The 21765-nt window shown below is 55.5% G+C and overlaps 2 protein-coding genes across 3 annotated transcripts in view; one reads left to right on the forward strand and one right to left on the reverse strand.

The window, feature by feature from the left end:
- Positions 1 to 16661, forward strand: part of SH3PXD2B (SH3 and PX domains 2B) — a 61059-nt gene extending 44398 nt beyond the window's left edge. For both annotated transcript variants that reach the window (XM_069028868.1, XM_069028869.1), the window contains 7 exons: positions 5198 to 5332; positions 6682 to 6786; positions 8746 to 8863; positions 9954 to 10180; positions 11038 to 11087; positions 11236 to 11361; positions 12183 to 16661. In XM_069028868.1, coding sequence (XP_068884969.1) covers positions 5198 to 5332; positions 6682 to 6786; positions 8746 to 8863; positions 9954 to 10180; positions 11038 to 11087; positions 11236 to 11361; positions 12183 to 13670 — 2249 coding nt within the window. In that variant the 3' untranslated portion in view covers positions 13671 to 16661. The remainder of the gene's footprint in view (positions 1 to 5197; positions 5333 to 6681; positions 6787 to 8745; positions 8864 to 9953; positions 10181 to 11037; positions 11088 to 11235; positions 11362 to 12182) is intronic.
- A 1064-nt stretch (positions 16662 to 17725) lies between these two features.
- The window catches only part of NEURL1B (neuralized E3 ubiquitin protein ligase 1B), a 32188-nt gene continuing 28148 nt past the window's right edge, over positions 17726 to 21765 (reverse strand). Inside the window, exon 5 of the mRNA XM_069029012.1 lies at positions 17726 to 21436. Within this exon, the coding sequence (XP_068885113.1) occupies positions 21192 to 21436 (245 nt within the window). The 3' untranslated portion in view covers positions 17726 to 21191. The remainder of the gene's footprint in view (positions 21437 to 21765) is intronic.

Consider the following 21765-nt stretch of genomic DNA (forward strand, 5'->3'; position numbering starts at 1 on the left):
GACCAGAGGAATGTCTGAGCTGCCTGGGGGTAGCGTGGGGCTGAAAGTCTCCTGGTGCAGCCAGGACCTTCTCCTTCACCGTGGCACCAGCTGGGAGCTTTGGGGAAGGTGGTTGGGTCTGGGATGCTCTGCCCTTCTCCTCAAGAGAGGGGACATCCCTGAAAGACCCCCTTGTTGGTGAGGTTTAGGGTTATTTGAGCTTCCCAGAAAGAGCAGGAGAGAGGAGTAGAAGAGCCTTTGATCTGCGGGTTAGGGAGGCATCTTTCAGCTCCTGGTGCTGCAGAAGGTACGAAAACCGTGTGAGGTTGTTTGGGGAGGAAGGTCTGAGCTTTGGCTGCGTGGAGATTCTGCTGAAATTGGTGGTGGAAAGGATTTTGGCCAGAGAGTTGGCACTGCCATCACCTGTGTGAGCAAACCCACTTGTAGGTGAGAGGGTTCCTCCTGCAGGAGAGAGGAGAGGCACAGGACAGACCCAAAGACCTGATTGCACTTTCTGTTCCCCTGGAGCTGCAGCTCATCCCTCCCTCAGGAGCTGATGGTGTCCCGGTGTCTTCACTAAGCCTGGCTGTAGGCTGCAGATGGGAAGCTCTGATGTTGTTGGTGGCTCCTGGTTTTATCTGTTGTCATGGGCTGAGTGCTCTCCTGAGGGACTCATGGGGTTTTAAATGGTTAAAACCTTTGGACAGTGTTTTCTCCTCGATCTCTGACTGCACTTTGCCCAAGCAGCACACTGGCATGGTCATTTTAAAGCTCTCATGAGCCATTTGCAAGCACAGCCTGGCTCTGTTCTGAAGCGCTGGGGACAGAGAAGGGAAGGCCTCTCTAGGGTTGAGAAGAAGAGGAAGAAAATTTCTGCTGCATAACTCAGTGCAGTGAGGGCGAAACTCAATCTAAGGACACTGCCTGTTGGAGAAGCAGGAGTTCTCCATTGAGAAGGAAGAGTTTGGATAACATCCAAGGCAAGGCAGGATGTGCTGTTCTGCCCCTGGCAGCAGCCAGCAGGGAAAGGTGTTTGCTGTCAGTAATGTGACACAGGGCTGATGCCTCGTGCCAGACGTGTTCAGAGACTCCTCTCGCTGTCTTGCATTTCCTGACAGCAGAATCAGGGTTTGGTTCAGCTGCTGCCACCCCAACTTCTCCTATACCTTGAGGAAATCCCTGATGGTTCATTGGGTCCTCAAGCCAGGCCTGCTTGGAGGCAGCAAATGTGAAGCAAGGCACAGAAAATACTCCTTCAATCCAGGATGTCCCTGAGGAGGGGTCATCCAACAGCTGCTAACAAACAAAAATCACGAGGATTTTCCACAGTAAGCTATTTCCCAGTTGCCAGAGAGGGGGTGAACTGCTCTTGAGGAGAGTGTTGGAAAGAGCTCTGAGCTCCTGGCAGCAGCAAGCCCGGTTTGGAAATGGGATCTGAGCAAACACTGGGATGCAGAGTGGGTTAAAGTGCTGCTCCTGCGGTGACCACGAGACTCAGATGACATTTGGAGTTTTGAGGAGGGCCCAGTGTGTGTGAGCACTGGAAATACAATCTGCTTTCTTTGCTTAGCTTTTTTTACCAGCATTTGTAATCCCACCTGCCTGAGCCTGAGGCGTGGGCTCTGCACAGCCTGCAGCTTGCAGGGGGTGGATTATTCCCCAGACTTTGGGGCTCTGCCTTGGCCACTGATTTGGGTTTGTCTAAAAGTAGTCATCCCATCAGTGCCCGAGACTGTTCTGAGCGTTTCTGCTCTCCCTGCCTCTCACAGTTCCACAGAAAGCACAGATGGAGAGCCATGGGTTCGTGCAGGCAAACCTGAAACTCCTCCAGAGTTTATATTTGGGTGGAGCTGCCCAAGGAGGCTGGCAGAGACCTCAAATGCCCCTCTGCCAGTTGGGTTTTTGCTGCTTTCTTGTGTGCCCACATCCCTTTTGCTGTGCTGTGGGACGTCCTTGCAAGGGCAGAGAGACCCCAAACCACAGCGTTTGGTCTGAGGGGAGGCAGTGAAAACACAGCAGCCAGAAGGGAAGCTTTCTGAAACTGCACTGGTGAATGCTATTTCCATGTGATTGTTTTCCAAATTCTGGAAGAATCCCCGGAGAGATGAGAGGGTTTGCAAGGAATTCAGCACAGCGTTCAGTGCCCGTCTCACGTGAGAGCAGGAGGAAGGGCCCTCTTGCAGTACTGATCATCACAAACTCCTCAGGTCTGGAAGAAGAGGGGCTGTCCTGAGAGCTCTGGATTCGATCCACACAGGCAGAGGGGGAAGGAATTTTATCCAAAGAATGACAATTCTGGGAGATGCATTAGGCAAAGGCTGAAGTGCACAACAGGCTGCAAACCCAAATACCTGTGCCCCTAATTCAGGGCTGAGCTCTTCGTTTCCCTCTGGCAGCACCAATGTCCAAGCTCTGTTAGAAGTTCCTCACCTTTGGCACTTGCAAAGCTGAAGCTGGAAAGGCTGGAAACCTCCCAAGCAGCCCCGTATCTGTGAGGTTCCCTGCGGGTTTTGTACATCTCAGCCCTTGGGTGAATGGGCAGACAGGAAGCCCTGGGGTTGGTTCTGGGATGTGCTGAGTGTCTCTCCTGCATCCAGGGTGAGCACCAGTTCTGCAAGCCCAGCCCAAGGCCCTCAGAAGTCCCTTGACTCGAGGGACTCCCCTTTTCTAGGCCACGTTTGTGTCATTGTCACAGCTGGGGAGCGCTGAGCATGCACAGTCTGTGCTCCTGCCTGAGCAAACCCCCTCTCCTGTGGGACGAATTCCTCCTCCCTCCCCAGCTGCAGAGCTTTCTGCTGTCTCCCATCTCCCTGGGAAGCTTGTTGCTATTTCGGAGGAGCCTGAGTCTGGCTGTGCACAGGATGCTGCTGCTCACTCCAGGCTGTGTTTTTGTGGCTGAGGATGATTATGCCAGGTGAAGATGCTCCCGAAATTAACGCCTCCTTCTTCCTCCAAGCTCAGTTTACCGCTCCTCTTGCCGGTGTAATGGGCACATTGGAGGATCCAGAATTGGCTGCTGAGACTACAAATAGCCTCAGAGCCAGGGGTGTAATTACAGCGAGGGAGGCAGAAAGGGGAGTGTTTATCCCTTCCTAGAGTAGTTATTCTTCTCTCAGGGGCTGGGTAGATCCTCAGCTCCCTTGAAGCACAAGCCTTCAATTGAGCTGGTAAGAACAGATAGTGCCAGCATCCACCATTCACTTTGGGGGGCTATTTTTAACTCTGTCTGCTGCCCCACCTCTGGGTTTTGGTGTGGAGGAAGCTTTCACAAGCAGGAACAGGTCCTCTGCCCTTGGCCAGCTCACCTGGAGCTCCGCAGAGTGCTGTTTATAGCAGCTGAACACAGACAATTTCCTTCCTTTTCCTTGGAATAACACCATCCTGCAGACCTTATGGTCTGACTTTCTCAGAACCAGCTGGAGAGGTTGTGACCTTGTGCACAGAACTTCTCCAGGAGGCAGCAGAACATCCTGGGAATCCTGAAGACCTTGTCCATGTCTACTCGTCACCCTTTTGGGGTGAAAATGGCACCTTAGGTTTCCTATGCCCTGGAATGGGTTCTCCCATAGGAAAGACCTTTTGAGAGGCTGAGAGCTCTGATGTGATGGGACAGCACCTGGTGCAGGTGCACTTGTCATGGAAACTCATTCTTGGTCACTGTCTGAATTTCCCTGCTGCATTTCACCTAACTGTCACAAGGAACCGCCTCTCTCCATGGAATTTCACACCCCTTGGAGACTGGGAGGGGATTGTCCTGTGTTTCTGCTGTGCCTGGCCCAGATGTGATTTCTGCCCTGCCAAAACTTGAGACTTGGGGTAAAGCACAGGCCCTGTAAACTCCACACCTGTAATCAGGTGTGTGATTCTTGTGCTGTAGTAATTAACACTCCCCTACTTCCAGAGCACATTTCAAGTATTAATTAAACCTTACCACAGCAGGGGAGACTGGAATAATGGAACAGTGTCTTCCTTGACAGGCTGGGATGCTGCAAGGCAGAGTGTTGGGTTGGAAGCCAGAGCTCGGTGTCAGGAAAATCCACAAACGCCAGAGGTTTATGTCCAAAAAGGAGACAAAGGAGTCCTGCAACTTTATTCGAATAAAGAGGGAGAGTCCACCGGGGCACACGCCCGCGGGGTTTTGGAGGATGCAGGGGAAAGGAAGAGGGACACACGTGGCTGGGAGTTTAAAAAGGAGGCTGGCCTCGCTCCCCTCCAGTGACAGCAGGGGCTGGCAGTGCTCCCGGTGTCCCGGTTATCCCGCAGTGTTCCCGGGTGTCCCGGTTATCCCGCAGTGCCCCCGGGTGTCCCGGTTATCCCGCAGTGCTCCCGGTGTCCCGGTTATCCCGCAGTGCTCCCGGTTATCCCGGTTATCCCGCAGTGCTCCCGGGTGCCCGGTTATCCCGCAGTGCTCCCGGTTATCCCGGTTATCCCGCAGTGCTCCCGGTGTCCCGGTTATCCCGCAGTGCTCCCGGGTGTCCCGGTTATCCCGCAGTGCTCCCGGGTGCCCGGTTATCCCGCAGTGTTCCCGGTGTCCCGGTTATCCCGTGGTTGTCCCGCCTTATCCCGCAGTGCCACCTGCCGCCGGTCCAGCTCCGCTCCCCGGCGATCCCGCAGCTCCCGGCGATCCGCCGGCTCTTCTCTTTCTGCCCACAAGAACGCTTTGTTCCCGCTGTGTCCTGCCCCCTCTGCTCCTCCTCGGGCTGGTTTTTTTCCCATTTTTGCCACTAAATGGATGTGCAGCAGGAGGAGCCGGGCAGGGAGCAGAGCAAAGCGAGGGGGCTGAACACGGCAGGGCCATGAGGACGGGGGATGCTGCCCTGTCCTAAAACACCTCCTGCCGGGGTGCTGGGGCTCCTCAGCCCAGCAGAACCCACTGCAGGCCGTGTGTTTTGGGCTGCTCCGTGCCTCGGGGCAGCTGATGTGCACAGGAGAGCCCCCTAAACCCAAAGCAGGTCCAGGCTGCTGTGAGCTCCTGTGCTGCTGGTGGTGAGGTCGCTTGGGTGGCTCTGGTGGGCAGCAGCGGAAGGTCTCACCTGGCTGTCCCCATCTCACCTGGCTGCTGGTTTGATCTCTCTCCCCCTCACTCTGCCCAAATCTCTGGCTCACCCCTCTCACGCTGGGGTCCCCGGGGTGTCCTGGAGCTGCTCGGTGGCGGTGGCCGTGCCCTGGGGGCTGTGCTGACCTGGCACACGGGTCGGTTCTTGTCCCCCCTGTGCAGGAGCTGACGGTGCCTCGGCTGAGCCCCTGGTGCTGGAGCAGTATGTCGTGGTGGCCGACTACCAGAAGCAGGAGAGCTCGGAGATCAGCCTGTGCGTGGGCCAGGTGGTGGATATCATTGAGAAGAACGAATCAGGTACAGGGAGCTGGGCTTGGCAGAGGGCTCCGGGGCTGGAGCAGGGGCAGGAGGAGCAGTCCTGTGTTTCAGTGTTTTCCTTAAGCAAAACAGCCCCCAGGCACCCCACGGGGGTGGTGAGCTGAGGTGGGATGTGGAGGAAGCAGCTTCGGTCTGTGTGAGCGTGGATGAGGCTTCAGGGCTGACTCTAAGGGCTGATCCCCTCCGTGCTGAGCACCAGGCTCCGTCCACCTTCTTCAGTCTCCACTCTGTGCTTCTTCGTGCTGAAAAACTTGGCTGATGTGTCCTGAGGACAAAAGCCATCCTGGGCTTGGCAGGCTGGTTTCAGTGACAGAGGGGGACGCTCTGGTGGTGCCCATGAAAGCCCCCTTTGTCCATTCACAATTCCTGTGGGCAGGCAGCCGAGCTCTTCGCTTGCTTCAAAACTTAAACTTGCTCTTAACCTCTGCAAAGGGACCGAGCCATGCCGTGGGCCCAACTTCTGGAGAATTTATTCCCTGAAGCTTAGAGAAATTGCTTGTTGGGGGCAGGTAAACCATGAAAACAGATTTTAGCATTCTGGAGAGCTGGTCCCCAGAGGATCAGCTGCACCAGCAGCTCTGTTTGAGAACGAGAGAAATAAAAGCAACCCTGAAGCAAATGAAACGATTAGCACAGCCAGCTCAAAAGCTGTGGAAAATCATTTGTTCATCAAAGGTCAGTGCTGGTTTTCCCTCCCATGCAGGTAGCTGATTCCCTCCCTGACAATCTAGTTGTCTTTCTCAATGACTCACTGAGGGTAATGCTCAGTCTTTATTTTCCCCCCCTAAAGACACAAATTGTGCTTTTAGTAGCGAGCAGCACGGGTTGGTTTTGACTGGACACACAGGGGGGCCCAGAATTGCTCTCTGGAGCTGGCTGGGCTTCCAGTGGGAGAGCTGATGTTTTAAATCCTGCATTTGCTCGTAGCTTTTCAATATTGCTGTTTCCACGAATGTAAAGAAGGCGAGCGCAGCAGGACTCAGCTATCGATTCACACACAGGGTATTCATCTCTGCTAATTAGCCCGGGCTTGCTGACCCACACTGGGGGAAAATGAACCATGAAGGGGCAGAAAAAACCAAAAGCAAATGCAGTGGCTGGAGCCATTCAGCTCCCAGAGCCTCTCCTGCTTTTCCTGGGGAGGGAATTGTAGACGTCACTCAGCTGCAGTTCTCCTGTGCTTGGCTCTGTTGCTTTGGGGTCGCCCCAGTTTCCCATGGAGATGCAAAAAAGGGGTCACAGCCCCTCAGGCTCATGGTTTGGAGGGAGGGAGGGAGTTTTTGGCTGGTGTGAGCCCTTGGCTGAGCCTCCTGCTGTTTTCTCCTCAGGCTGGTGGTTTGTGAGCACGCTGGAGGAGCAAGGCTGGGTGCCAGCGACCTGCCTGGAGGCCCAGGATGGAGTCCAGGAGGAGTTCTCAATGCAGCCTGATGAAGGTAGGAAGCTGCTGGAGGCATCTGCCCCAGCTTCCCCTTGCTGAAGTGCACAGAGCTGCTGGAAGCACTGCCTCACCCTCCCTGAACGGGGCAGGGCACGAGCCTGGGGGAGGACAAACCCAGGAACAAAACCCGGAAAAAGGAACAAAACCCCAGGAATGGTCCTGCCTGCCCAGTGCTGCAGCAAGACTGGGGCAGCTGGATACTGGTGGTGCATCCACTGGCCTCTCTGCTCCCCACAGAGGGGCTGAAGCCCAAGGAGTGCTCACCCCAGTGCCTCCTTTAGGCCCAGGGAGCTGTTTTACCTGACCTGGAGGAGGAGCAAAGCCCAGCTCCTCGGACAATGCACGTGACCTCAACATGTGCAGAACAAAGAGCCCACAGTGCAGGAATAGCAAGGTTCCAGCCTGTGCTTGGAGCAAATCCAGAATGCCCCTGGGTAACACATCCCAGTGACTCTGTGTGCTCAGAGCAGAGCAGGAGCTGGCTCAGCCCCTCCTCTGGGCAGCTGGAGGTGGAGGGGGACTCAGACTGGGGAGGGCTCCAGGTGAGCAGAGTCTCTGTCCCACCACTCTGTGTCAGCCCTGTCTCCTCCTGGACCTGAAGTGCCGCCTCCTGACGTCCTCTCTTGTCCTTCTCCTGCTTCCCTGCCATGCTGTTCCCAGTGCCATGGAGATACTGGTCTCTGCCCAGGCACCTTGGCCGCCGCCGGACTCTTGGGGACTTGTACACCAGCAGATGGGGTCAAGGTGGACCACACAGAGACTTTCTTGGCTGCCCCTGTGTTGTGCATGTTGGTTGGCTGTGCATGTGTCAGCCCTCAGTGCGTGCCACCCCTGCTCCTCAGCCTTCCACGAGGCCCCTCATCCCTCTCTTCTCTCAGCTGTTCCTTCTCACCTTTTGTTTCGGGCTCAGAAGCTGCAGTTTCTGCTTTTCCCCAACACACATATTGTTAGAGGAGGAGGATTACTCTTGGAACTGCTGCCTTAGTTCCTGGAATAACCATGAGCCCTGGGGTTGGTGCCTCAAGGTGGGGTCAGGAGAGAAGAGCCACTTTGGTCCTGCTGGATGTGACAGGACATTCTCTGCTTGGACTCCTGTGCATGAAGGGGTGGGAAATCAGGCCCTTCCAGAAGACAAATCTGGGAAACCCACATGGTGGGGATATAGGGATGGCCAGAGGGGTGGATTTTGCAGGCACATTTTACCCCAAATGGCTTTCACCCTATTGTGGCACTGCTGGAAGCACAAGCAATGCTTTCCCTGTGTTTCTTCCAGAGAGGACAGGACAAGGTGAGGGAGAGGGGAGGATGGATGGACCCATTGTCTGACATGTCTGCATGGCTTTTAGGATGTTTCTCCTTACTCCTGAAGGGAAGAACATCCATATCCCTGCTTAACATCCTTTGCTCTGGTGGCCAGGATGTCAGGCTCTTCTCCAGGCTCCCCACATGGCTTTGACTGATGTCCTGGGGGTTGAATGGTGAAGTTCCTGCAGCTCTGGAGGAATGGTGAAGAATCTGCTGCTCTGGAGCAGTTTGAGGGCACTTCTGTGTGCATGGGGTTGCCCCCTCATGCCTGTGGGATTACACTCCCCTTAGAGAGGACAGTTCCTCTTTAAAGGCTCTGAGAAAGAAATCTGAGCTGAAATGGATGCATGGAAGAGCTTCTGTGATGAGCTGTGAAAAGTCTCTAAGTTCTAAGGGAGAGGAGAACCTGTTTTTTAGGGAACTTCTTGGGCCAGAGTCACTCTCCAAAGTTAACATTTCCAAAAGCAGCCGGGTTTGATTTGAAATACATTTCACTGTCATTTCCCTTTGAATGGTTGTGTATCTCTGTGTGTTTGCACCGAAATTACAAGAATTATCATTTATATAGAGCACTTCATAGCCATTTTTCAGCTGAGGCCAGGCTTCCTGGGAACAGTTCCTCGGTGAAACTGCGCTTTCTTTCCAACAGAGGAGAAGTACACGGTTATTTACCCCTACACTGCCAGAGACCAGGATGAAATGAACCTGGACAAAGGGGCTGTGGTGGTGGTGATCCAGAAGAACCTGGAGGGCTGGTGGAAAATCAGGTACTGTCCCAGGCACTGCAGCTGGGCTGTGGGGTGTCCAGTCCCGAGGCAAGTCTGTGAGCTGGGGAGGGCGGAGTACCAGACCTCATTTCTCTCCATCCTGACAAATCTGATGCTCAAGCACAGCTTTGGTTGGAAACCTTTGAAATGCCCTGATTTCCTGTGCTGGGAGGTGGCTGTGCCATCCAGCAGTGCCAAGGTGTGAGGGCTTTAGTGGGCAATGTGAGAGCGTTCCCATCCTGCTGAGGGGAAAACCCACGAGTGTCCCAGGGCAGGCTGGATCCCCTGGCTCTGGTGGGAGGCTCCTGCAGGGAATGGCCAGCTCGGGGCCAGCTCTGCTGTGTGCAGGGCGTGCTGAGCCAAAGGCTCCAGCCCATCCTGAGCTGGGGGTTGTTTTCTGCTGGAAGCTCATTTTCTCTTCTCTGTGGTCGAGCAAACGGCCGGGCTTGCTCAGGGTGGGAGCACACACCGTGATTTTCTTAACCTCACGCTGAACCTGTGCTCTTGGCAGCAGCACAGCCCAGAAACACATCCACTGACGTTTTCAGCAGAGGAGAGCTGCCACAGGAGCTCTGAAGGCAATTACAAGCTCAGTAGTTGGTGCCATCTGAACGAGGTGGCTGCAGCCCAGCCAGCGGGGAGAGTCTCTGGCATGGCAGGGGCACTGTGGATGTGGTTTTTCAATCAGCTCACAGGGCTGGTTTCTCTCCTAAACCGATTTAGAGCAGGGAAGGGATCCAGGCTGCCAGCAGGGAGAGGGCTTGTGCTTTCTCCCAAGACCAGGTACATCAATCCCAGCAGCAGCCCTCTGTTTTTTTCCCTCTGCTTCCCCTGCCAGAGCTCTTCTTTCCTGAACTGGTGCCATTGCTGAGGTGAAAACTGGGCTTCACAGCATTCCCAGCCCCTGGCCCTGGCTGGGGCCAGCTTGTGTGGGAGCATTAGTCATGAGGGAGCTCTCCTGGTGCCATGGAGAGCCTGGCAAGCTCCTGTTGCCCAGAGCTGGCAATGCCTTCAGCCAAGGTGTGTGCTGAGCTCTGGGCTCGTGGCACAGGGGCTCTGTGCAGTGACACTGCCGTCCTTGCCCCCACAGGTACCAGGGCCAGGAGGGCTGGGCCCCTGCCTCCTACCTCAGGAAGGGGAATGGAGATGTGTTCCCACAGAAGCTGGGCTCGGGCTCCTCGGCTCACTCGAGTGCCCTGGATCTGGACGGCATCTCCCGGCAGCAGGTCCTGGCCAGCAGGGACAGGGACGGGCCAGGGGGCCAGAGGGACGGGAGGTTCGAGAGCCGGGCCCCGCCCAACGCCGACATCCGCCGCAGTAAGTGCCGGCCGGGACCAGGTGGGCTGCAAACACAGCCTTCCCCACAGGTTTTGAGCAAAATAAGAGGCTCTGAGCTGACAGAGACTTGCAGGGCCTGTGGGTCCTGCAGCAGGGTCGTGGCACACACAGTGGGGGCACAGGGGCAGCGCTGCCCAGCGACCTGCTGAGGGTCAGCAGATGGGGTGGGCATCCCCTCCCAGGCTGCGGGGTCAGCTGGAGAGGTTCTCCTCTCAAAAACTGGGGCACCTGAAGGGAGCCTGCCAGAAAGATGGAGAGGGACTTTTTACAGGACAAGGGGGAATGGCTTCAAACTGACAGAGCAGGTTTAGATGGGTTTTGGGAAGAAATCCTTCCCTGTGAGGGTGGGCAGGCCCTGGCACAGGGTGCCCAGAGAAGCTGTGGCTGCCCCTGGATCCCTGGAAGTGTCCAAGGCCAGGTTGGACGGGTCTTGGAGCCACCTGGGATAGTGGAAGGTGTCCCTGCCTGTGGCAGGGAGAGGAATGGGATGACCTTTAAGGTCTCTTCCAACCCAGGCCATTCCATGATTCTGTGATTCTCTGATCTTAACCCCTCTGCAGGCCAGGTCCTCTGGGTCAGCCCTGCAATGCAGAAGCAGTTTCACGTGGTCACCTCAGCTGCATTTCCCAGGAGAACCTGACAGCTGGGATACCCTTGAAACCTGGGTGACCTGGGTTCTGGGCTGATGGGTTCTGGGCTGATGAGCTCCTCCTTCAGGTTCCTTTCCCCTGGGGCAGGTTTGGTCCTGGCCTTTCTGTTTTGTCTGTCACTTGTCTTTCCTGAACACATGTTCAAAAGCGAGAAACTCATCAGCATCTGCAATTCTTCCTCCACAGAGTCACCAAAGATGAGGCAGAGGCCACCTCCTCGCCGAGACCTCACCATAGTAAGTGCCAGCTGGTGTAGGAGGGCAGCAGTGGCACAGGGGGTGGGAGAGGAGCTCTGCTCCAAGGCTGGGGCCTCCTCCCCGTGCCTGGATGTGGTGTCACAGCTGCTGTACAAACACTGATGGGCTTTCTGTTCTCCTGTCACAGCCCCGTGGCTTGAACCTGCCGAAGCCTCCTGTCCCCCCTCAAGTGGAAGAGGAATATTACACCATCGCTGACTTCCAGACCACCATCCCTGACGGCATCAGCTTCCAGGCAGGAATGAAAGTAGAGGTGAGGCTGTCACCTTCCCCTTCACACATCTTCACTTCAGGGCAGTGCTCCTGGCTCCCATTGCCCTGGCACCTGTTTCAGGCAGGAGCTCCCCTTCCAGGCAAGGGAGATCTGCTCCCCGTGGTGCTCTGGGTGCAAACGAGCTGTGCTTTTGTCTCTGTTAACATTCCAGGCTCTAAGAGTGGGATAAAAACCTGTAGGAGCTCAAGAGACTTTGTCCCCACACAGTTCTTGGTGGCCTTCTGTCCCCCAAGTGTGAGTGCTCTGTTTGAGCAAATGGAAGATAAACCCACACCACGGATGGGGTTAGAGATGGGAGTTTTTCCCCTTAGCTAGGCCAGGTGTAAAGTTAAAAGCCCTTCCAAAATTCCTGGCACACCCTCTTTGCTGGCAGAACCCCTCCTGCAGATGGGATTTTGCTTTCTCCGTGTGCGATGTGATTTCTGCCTCTCTGGGAGGATTTTTCCTTCAGGGCTGCCCCAGTCAGCCCCTCCCAGGCCCCAGCCCGGCTCGTGGAGCTGCAGAGGGGCTGGGCAGTGTGGGATCCACACGGGATCGCTGCTCCAACAGTGCCACGCCGTGGCCACCGCCAGCACCCGGCACCCTGCTCCGGGAGGGATGGAGACAGCTCAGCGGCTCTTCCTCAGCCCTCTGCCTGCCCTGGCAGCCAGGACCAGGTTCCCCTTCCCTTAGGATGGAATCGCTCCTGGGATTCCATGGCTTTTGGCTGGAGCAGCACCAAGGCCACGTGTCACCCTACCGTCGTTCCAGAGTCCCTTTAGTGCAGAGCAGCTGTCTGAGGTCTCCTTTCGCCCTGGCAGGTCATTGAGAAGAACCTGAGCGGCTGGTGGTACATCCAGATCGAGGAGAAGGAAGGCTGGGCCCCTGCCACCTTCATTGATAAGTACAAGAAAACCAGCAACGCCTCCAGGCCCAATTTCCTGGCTCCCCTTCCCAACGAGATGGCACAGCTGCGGCTCGGCGACACCGACGGCAGCGCCGGCGAGGAGGCGACGGGGCCGTGCCGACCTCTGCCAGAGGCTCCTCCCAATGGCATGGACTGCACTGGGAGGTGGGGCAAGGACTGGAAGGGGAAGGAGGCTCCCGACAGCGGGGACCTGTCCTTCGCCGGGGGCTACGAGGAGATCTCGGACCGCGACACGGAGGAGAAGCCCAGCCTTCCGCCCAGGAAGGAGTCCATCATTAAGTCAGAAGGAGAGTTGCTGGAGAGGCAGAGACCTCCCCCCAAGCCCCCGGGCATGATTTTGCCCATGATCCCACCCAAGCAGTCGGCAGCCCCGAAGGACAGCAAGAAGCCGGAGCTCAAGCCAGAGAAGGGAAAACTCTTCCAGCTGAAAAACGAGATGGGACTGGAATGTGGACACAAGGTGTCAGCCAAGGAGGTGAAGAAGCCAAACCTCCGGCCCATTGTCAAGCCAACCAAGCCAAAAGCTGAGCCTGTGGAGGACAAACCTGACCCCATCACCCAGAACCCGTTCTTGAAGTCAAGACCTCAGATCAGGCCAAAACCCTCTGCGTCCCCCCGCGCTGACCCACCCCCAGGCGATGACAAACTGGACATTTGCAGCCTGCGGAGCAAGCTGAGACCTGCCAAGTGCCCAGAGAAACCCTCGGAGCAGGACCCCGCTGCTGGGGAAAGCTCCTTCAGCAATGCCACGGTCTCTTCGGAGGCTGGCGGGAGGTTTCCGGAGCGGCCGGGCGTGGAGAGCAAAGCCCTGCCCAAGCTGGACAGCCACGGCCCCAAAGAGGCACTGCCCAAACCTCCCCTGGGCCCAGCAAACCCCCCCTGTGCCAGGGACGCCCCTCTGCAGCGCCCCGTGGTGCCACCTCGCAGGCCACCCCCCCCCAAGAAGATGGGGGGTCCTGGCTCCGTCTCCGCCGAGCCCAGGGCCCCGGCACGGGAAGCTCCTGAGATCAGGCCCTCTGCAGTGCCAGGGAGGCCCATGCTGGTCCCTCCCAAAGCCAAGCCCTTCCTCGCTGCCTCCCTCCAAGACGAAGCCAAAGCCAGAAGCAGCGTGAACCCAAAGGTCATCTCCAAGCCCGTGGAGAGAGCAGAGGCCAAGGAGAGGAGCTCAGCCCCCATCTCCAGCCCAGATGTCTCCAGGGAAGCTCTCTACGTGGCAGTGGCGGATTTTGAAGGCGATGAGGAGACCAACAGCTTCAGAGAAGGGACTTTGTTTGAAGTTCGTGAGAAGAACAGCAGTGGCTGGTGGTTCTGCAAGGTCCTGACTGGGGGGCCCTGCTGGGAGGGCTGGATCCCTTCCAATTACCTGCGGAAGAAGCCGTAGCCACTCCTCAGCCTGCACGGCCCGAGGCTCCCTTGTCTCTCACCTGAGTATTTAATGAGCAGATTAATTTATAGTTTTCTGTAAGGCTGGCTTTAAAAGGAAAGATAATAATTGAGATCCCACTCCTCCCAGCTGGAGCCCCTTGGCAGCAGCTGGAGGGAGCAGCTCGGCCTCCCCTCCCCACCCCTGTGCTCCCACCCACCCTCCTCCCCACGTTTTCCCCAAGGACTTGGCTCCCGTGGTTCTCTCTGCTGGGGAGATGGACCTTGAGTGACATTTTGCCACCTCTGTGGTGAATTAGAGAGAAATCCAGCAGCAGCCAGGTGGAGTGGTACCAACAAAGGAAATCACAGAAGGATTTGCCTTTCCCTGGAAGCTCAGGGTCACGGGCAAGAGTTGCAGGGCACATTGCTTAGTCCAGGGATGTAGCAGAGCCACTGGGAACGTGGCAAAAAGGAGGAATGATCGCTGAAAACGGGTTCCTGTAGCTCTGTCCCTGGTTAAAGGCTGTGCCTTGCTCTCCCTTCATGGGGATCATCCCTGAGTCCTTCCCTGCTCTACCATGACAAGTGTTAACTTCAACATCCTCCTGGTGGAAAAAAATAGGGAAAAATGCACCCTCATCTAACAGGTCCTGTCTGTCTGGTCCAGGACAGCTCTCAGGCTTCTCCCCTGCAGTACTGCAACCCAACATCAGAGGGGTTTTGCTTCTGGAGCTGAGGAATTCTATGCAAGGCACAGAGGACCAGAATGACCCCAAATGCCCTGGAAAAGGGATGCTTTGCTCTCCTCCCCACACAGACTGCCCTGCCTGTTGGACTGAGAGGGGACCACCCCTTCCCACGACCCACTGAGCTCCCCGGGCTGGCGGGCAGCAGCCAGGAGCTGGGTCCTTCCCTCGGTGCTGAAATTATCAAGTGCAATGCAGAATGGGGGAGCTCAGCTCCTCATCACCACCAGTTCTGAGGTGTGTCTGGTGCTCAGGGGCTGCCAACCTTGTTTGTCACCCCACCTGCCTGTCCTCCAGGTACTTGCATTTCACCCTGTGGGCCAGGTTGGCCGGGGGGGGCTTCTGGGCAAGCAGAGCCTGGGGTTTTTCCATGCTGACGTTCCTGCCTGCCAGTATCTTGCCCTCAGTGCTGCTTATCCCAGCAGGAGGATGAGCGTGGATGAGCTGTTGTTCCCCAGCGCTGCTTTCTTCCTTTCTCTCCTTGGCTTTTTGCAGCTTCAGGGCCACATTTCTCTCCAGAAGAGCTTTAAACCCGGCTGTCTGTGTGTTTCACAGAGCCACGGAGTTTTTGGGGTTGGGAGGGACCTCTGGAGATCATCCAGTCCAGCCCCTCGGCCAAGGCAGGGTCAGGTTTGGTGTTAACCAAGCCCTGTTGCCCTCTCTGGTCTAATTGTGTGTGTGAGCAATGCAGCCACATTGTTTTGCTGCTGAAAATAATGACAGTTTTCCCTCTCATTTGAGGCTGGCTGAATCGAAGGAGCATTCTCCACTCCCCCAGATGCTCACTTCCTTCTCTCACCCATGTTTTCCATTCCACTGGGAATGTGGAGTTGGAGATCCAGAAAACAGTGGTGCCTCTGACCAGGATCATTCTGGGAGGGCGATGGGGCAGTTTGATCAGAGAAGTCCTGACCGTCCTCATCTCCAGAAGCCCCAGAATTCTTTTCCAGCCATGGGAACTCACGCACCCCGGTGTGTGGCTGATTCCTCTCCCTCCCACCTGCAGTTTTCTCGGGTGGCACATCAGCCCCTGATCTGGCTGACTCACCTGAGCTGGCAATAAGCACCGCATTTGCAACCCAGTGCAATAACAAAGCTCCTTGCGTGGCACATCGGGAGGTGTTGATGTGCTCCCGGGAGAGCTGCACGGTGGGCTGAGACAGCGCTGCCTTCGCTCTGCCTCGCTCCACTCAATCCCTTCTGCTTTGGAAAGGAGTGGGGACAGGATGAGTTAAGCCAGAGCTGCTCCACAGCCAAATCCAGCTCCCACAGTATCTGGGAAGGAGCTGGACCTGCGTCTCTGCTCTTGACACGGGGTGGAAGGGGCTGTGTGTCCTTTTCCCGGGCACCGTGCCCTTGCCCTGCCTTTTCTGGATGGCCTTTCAATCTCAGCTCTGCCTCAGAGACCTCTCTGCCCCGGCTCTCCTCAGAAAGTCCTGTGCTATTTGGGTGGCCTGGGCTCTAAATGAGGGCTGTTCCCTCTCCCCTCCCAGCCTGAGCCTCGGAACTGGTAGTGCTCCATTTTCCTGACACAAGTACTGTATTTGGCTCGCCGAGCGCGTGACAGGATCGCTCCCTCCTTCCCAAAGAGCTTCCAAGAGGGAGTGCCCCCGTGGGATCACCCTCAGGAGGTGCCCACACCTGCAGCCTTACCCCTTTTCCCACTCTCCTGTCTGCCCTGGGCTGGCCAAGCTCCTGTGGGGAATGTGCCAGGAGCCACCGGGCTGGCAGGGCTTTGCCCCCCACCTGATTTGTGCCCCTGGTCCTGCCCCAAGCCCAGCTGCCTCTCCTCGCTGTACCTCCCTGACTACCTCGTGAGGAGGAGGAGGGTGGCCAAAAGCACCCCGGCCTCGGGGGTAGCCCCCCATCAGCCAAAGCCCAGCCTCCCAGAGCAGCCCTGGGATCGGGCTTTGTGGCAAGGGGGGCACTGCCGGGGCTTGGGGATCTGGGCACATCCTGGGTGGGCATCAGCCCTGCTGTGCCCAGCTCCTGCCAGGCTCCCCACGCCCATTTGTTTGTCCACGTGTCTCTATATTATGTAATGTGTATAAATCTCCATTACAGGGGTGGGGGGAGGGCAGCAGAAGGTAGATGTAGCTGTGTCCATGCCCTGTCTATACCTTCACCTTTAAGGGATGGATTTTTTTTTTTTTTTTAATTTGCTGGGGTTTGGGTTGGTTTTTGTTTTGGTTTGGGTTTTTTTTCTTTTGTTTTCTTTTTGTAAGAAATAAAAAGAAACTGCTTGACTGGTTTCAAGCACCCTGGTGAACCCGTGTGTGTGTGGCTGGTGGAATTCTGGGGTGCAACTTGAGGTGCTGCTCTTGTGTCTGGGGCTGGTTTTGGGGTCTGTCTGTCCGTCCATCCTGGCAGGGAGGCTCATGGGGATCCTGACAGCTCCTTGTGTCTTCCTTGGTGCCCAAATTTTATGTCCCAACAGTGGAGTGTAGAAGTTTTTACTGAGAGTTTACTCAAACCACCAGGGTCTGGTGATTTTCAGGGAGTGCAGAGAGAGAGAGGCACTGCCTGTCCTGAGGGGCTTTGGGGGTTCAGGCTGGCCAGGGATCAGCTCTGTGGATAAAGTGGGGCAGCAGAGTGTCAAAAAAAGGCATTTTGGCATAAATTGTCAGGGTCCTTCAGCACCTGGAGCGAGCGAGGCGTTCTTGTGGACGCTCAGCTCTGGCAGGGCAGAGTTGTGAAGGAATTTTTCCACTGCACATGAAGGAAAAAGGAAAAGGGAAAAGGAAACAGGAAAAGAGAAAGGGAAAGGGGAAAAGGAAACAGGGAAAGAGAAGGGGAAAGGGAAGGGGAAAAGAAAACAGGAAAATAGAAGGGGAAAGGAAAAGGGAAGGGGAAAAGGAAAAGGAAAAAAGAAAAAAAATGAAAAGGAAAAAAAGAAAATCAGCCCTCCTGCCATGTCTGCATCACCCCTGGCTGCCACAGCCACAGCAGGGCACAGGAGGGGGCCAGGCTGGCAAATGCCTTGCCTGAGATTGGATAAGAAATTTGGGGCTCTTTTTGATGGCCACCAAACCCTTTCACCTCTGTAGCCCTGAAATACACCCTTGTCCCCCAAACTTTAAAGGATTTGCAAGGTTAAATGAGCAGCAAAGCCCATGGAGGGAGTGAGCAGCCACTGGGCAGTGACTCCCAGGAGCAAAGCTCAGGAAAAGGTTTGTAAAGTGTCTTTTTTGTGTCTTTTGAATTTCTTTTTTAAGCAGAGGTGCCTTCCCCTGCCCCTCTGGATCAGTGTTGCCCCACTTTTCAAACAGAGGACGTGCTCACCCCCCCCCAGTTCAAACTCTTTGAAACACTTCAGAGCACTCTGTACAAGCCAAAGGTTTATTTGTTTCATAAACAAGTCAAATTATATTCATGGAAAACAGGTAAATGGACAAAAGGAAAACACACAGCACTGAACACTATAGAGCACTGACATGTAGAGGTGCAGCTCCCTCCCTCGTGCGATGCCCTCCCTCCCCAGGCCCCCCAAAAATTTGCTTGAAAAGCCTAATACAGAGGTCCAAAATCTGATTCAGCTTCAACAAGATAATACAGGTCACAGTATTGAATCATAAACGACAAGGGAGGAACTGCCTCAGAAAGGGGGAGAGGTAAAAGAGTTCCCCCATCTCGTTCCTTTCTTCCTTTTTCTCCTTTTTTTTTTTTTTTTCTTAAATTTTCAAACAAAGGTTAAGGAGGAGAGGAGGGGAAAATCCATGGAAATAAACACTTTTTCACTCATATATATATATATATATGTATATATGTGTACATATATATATATATATAAAGCAGGATTCTCAGTGAACACAAAATTCTATAAAACTACCATTGATCTGTGTTGGTTTTCTCCCCCGTCTTTTTTTTCTTTTTTTCTTTTTAAAAGTTGCTTTAAAAAGGATAAAAAGTGCACAGACACCCTTATAAGGCACAAACAGATCTCCTGTACAAATCATATATCATTGGACTGTTTAAAAAAAATAGCAATACGAATACTAACAATGAAATCTGTAAGAGGCTACCTTTTCCTGGAAATATTTTTTTTTAATTTTTTTTTTTTTTTTGAGGCCTATTTTGGAAAATTCCTGTTGCTTTTGGATAGGCAGGGCCACAGGTCCACTGCTCTCCCATCCCGCTCGCCATGCTGGCCTCACTGGGTGCTGCCCCTTCTTCAAACTGGTTTTGGCTGCTACAGCAAAAATTCAGCCTCTGCAACGTGCCCTGAACAGCTCCTGGAGTGGATTCGGTGTTTCTCCTTGCTGGCTTAAAAATACAGAACAGAGCTACACCAAACAAACCCCACCCAGGCTGCACCCACCCTGCTGCCGGAGGCGCTGAGGTGGCACCAAGCAGAGGGCTCTGCCCCGCTGCTCTCACTGTGAGCAGTGACCAGAGGGCACCCCTGGGGCTGGGACAGCAACCCCAGGGCTGGCCCAGACCTGATCCAGGCTGGGCATTCCGACAGCTTCCCTTGGATTCCTCCCCATGGAAAGGCTTCCCGCTGCAGGCTGTGCCCAGGCAGGTGCTGGCACACCCTGGCACTGTTGGTGCCCTTGGTGCTGTGCCCACTGCCCACAGCTGGATCTGCCAACGTGGGACTGGGAGATCCCTGGGAATGCAATCCCTGTGGTCCCTGGGGTGGAGGGAAGCAGGACAAGGCTCCAGATGCAGGGAAGCTGCCCTGGCTGCCTCCTGTGGCAAAGGTGGACATGAAAGGTGCAGTGGCTCTGCTGAGGGTGGTGGCACAGCCAGTGGCATGAGCCAGCGCTCCAAAAAGGGCTCTGCAAAGCTGTTGGGCCCTCGTGCAGGGCCATGGCTGAGAGATCTCGCTCCGCAGCAGCCTCTCGTCAATACTCTCATTAAAAATGTTCAGCAGCTCCTCAAGGATAAAACAAAAGGGTTTGGGGTGCCCTGTGAGCATAGCCCGCTGCAGGAGGAGGATGAGCTGCTCCCTGGGTGTGCCCTCCCCGATGGCAGCAAGGGACAGGGCTGGCACAGGGCTGGCACAGGGCTGGCACAGGTCAGGACCCAAATCCAGCTCTCCTGGCACAGCCAAACCACCACCTGGGCTTCAGCACCGTGCACCCACAGCCTTGGAGGAGAGAGGGAATGGCCACAGATCCCTCAGGCTGTGCCCAGAAGCCCTGAAATGTACAGGAGTAATTATTCTATTTCTCCTTTTTCCAGACTAAAATGTGGTAATTGCACCTTTCTAAAAGCTGTTCTTACGCACTCGGTAGCACACGGTCACCGAGCTGCAGTGACAGCTCCTCTCATCCTCCCGTTCCCATCCTTTTCGCCCCTCTTTAGGAGCCTGGGCCAGCTGGAAACTGGCCAGGCTCAGGCTGAAGGACTGGACAGGGGCTGTGCAGAGGGCAGAGGACGGAGACTGAAGGGCAGCTCCTGCTGGAGCAGCCGGGAGGAGGTTGCTGAGCACGTCACACCAGCCCTAGTGCTGCACAGTCAGATGCTGCTCAGCTCATCCAGCTGCTGCCTGTAGCTGGTATCACACCCTAAACCCATTCACCATTTAAATCCCAACATCTAATAACAGCCTCAGGGCATTTTCCTTCCTCCTCAGTAAAGCCAAGTGAGATAGTCCCTGTTTTTCTCAACAAGGTCTCATCTACAGTTGAGACCCAGCGTGCAGGCAGCTGGGAGCTGTGCTGGGAAACCTGGAAAGGCAGGAGAAAACAGGTAAAGTCAGCACACAGAGTCCCCAGAAAAAAGGGTGAGCCTGATGGGACTGGGTCAGAAATGAATTTCTCACCAGAGCCTCCAAAAAATCCCCGTGGTGGGGCGGGAGGAAGGCTGAGCCCTGCCACGGCACCGGCTGCAGGGGAAGGTCAAGGACAGGTGACAATCAGGACGGGGTGACACGGCAGCTGTGCCACCTGCCAGGAGGGCAGAGCAGAATGCAGGGGTGTGTGTGCCTGGAGGTGACAAATCCCCTCACTGCAGACAGCGGCATCCCGAGCCAGGACTGCAGTGTGCCCACCCAAACACCCCTGTTGTCCACAGGCTGCGATTTATGGCTTCAGAGGGCAGCAGGGCAGTGCCTGAGCTGCCCCTCACAGCTCCCTGCAGCTCCTTCATTCACTGCAGGGGCTGCCTGGGCTCTGGGTGGGCTCGTGCTCCTCGCTGCTCCCCCAGGGCAGCTCCCTGGCTCTCAGCCTCCATGGCCAGAAGTCCCTGTTCTGCCACAGAAAGAAAAAGCTGATTTATCTAAGCCCAGACCAGCTCCTCCATGTCCCCACGAGCCAATTCATGGGGACACAACCCAAACAAGTGACTGTGCCACTATCTGGCCTGAGCTAGTTCTCCTTACATGACATTTCCAGATCCGTTCTGTCCACTTTGAACCCTCCTGCTGGGCCTCGTCCCAGTTTTGCTCCACCACAGCACAAGCCCCTGGCAGCAGCCCAGAGCTGTCGGGTTTTAGGGTCAGGAAGCCCAGTGGCACCCGGCTTTGCCCAAGTGGCAACTTCCCCATCCCGACCCGCACCACAGCGAGCCTCCCCCGCAGCGGGAGGAGGGAAAAAAGAGCCTTTGCACGGGAAATTTCTCATCTGCAGCTGCCTCGGGTCCCGGCGATTCCCCGGTTCGGCCTGGCCGGCACGGCCCCACACAATCCTCAGCTTTGCTCCCTGAATTGTGCCCTACCAGTCAAATAAGGAAACACAGATAACGAGCCACTTGATAACGACTGACCAGCACGATAACCCATAAGCAGGGACGGAAAGGCGTGGTTTGCTAGCGGCGTTCCCCCTTCCTGCAGCCCGGGACGGGCGCTACGGGCGGTAGATTTTGATCACATCTTTGATGACCCGTCGGCAGATGGGGCAGCAGGCGTTGAGCTGCTTCTTCAGCTTAAGACCACAGGTGTTGCAGAGGCACATGTGTCCGCAGGTGTAGATCACCGTGTCCACCTCGCTGTCAAAGCACACGGTGCACTCCCCGTTCTTGCTGCTCGATGGCTCCGGAGGGGAGAAGACAGGAGAGATGGGGGGGCTCAAAGGGGAGCTGGGGGCAGTCACTGCAAAAGAGGAGGGGGGAATGAGGTTGTTTAGTCACCAGGACGGGGCAAAACTGACTCTGTACAGTACACACATTTAAGTCAGTTTTTAAGGCTCTTCAACGGGATGGGGCAAAGCTGACTCTGTACAGTACACACATTTAAATCAGTTTTTAAGGCTCTTCCTTCCCCAGTCATGGCCTGGTTCTTTGGCCAAACAAATCCCAGTGTATTCCAACCAGCAGCAGTTACAGCTCTGAAAGAGCCTGTTATCCCTTTCCTGCACATGGGGCAGGTATCCACACATTTTTTGAACACTTGTAGGGATAGCGATTCCTTTCCTGGGCAGC

The sequence above is a fragment of the Aphelocoma coerulescens genome, chromosome 13, assembly GCF_041296385.1.
Source record: "Aphelocoma coerulescens isolate FSJ_1873_10779 chromosome 13, UR_Acoe_1.0, whole genome shotgun sequence".
Taxonomy (NCBI): domain Eukaryota; kingdom Metazoa; phylum Chordata; class Aves; order Passeriformes; family Corvidae; genus Aphelocoma; species Aphelocoma coerulescens.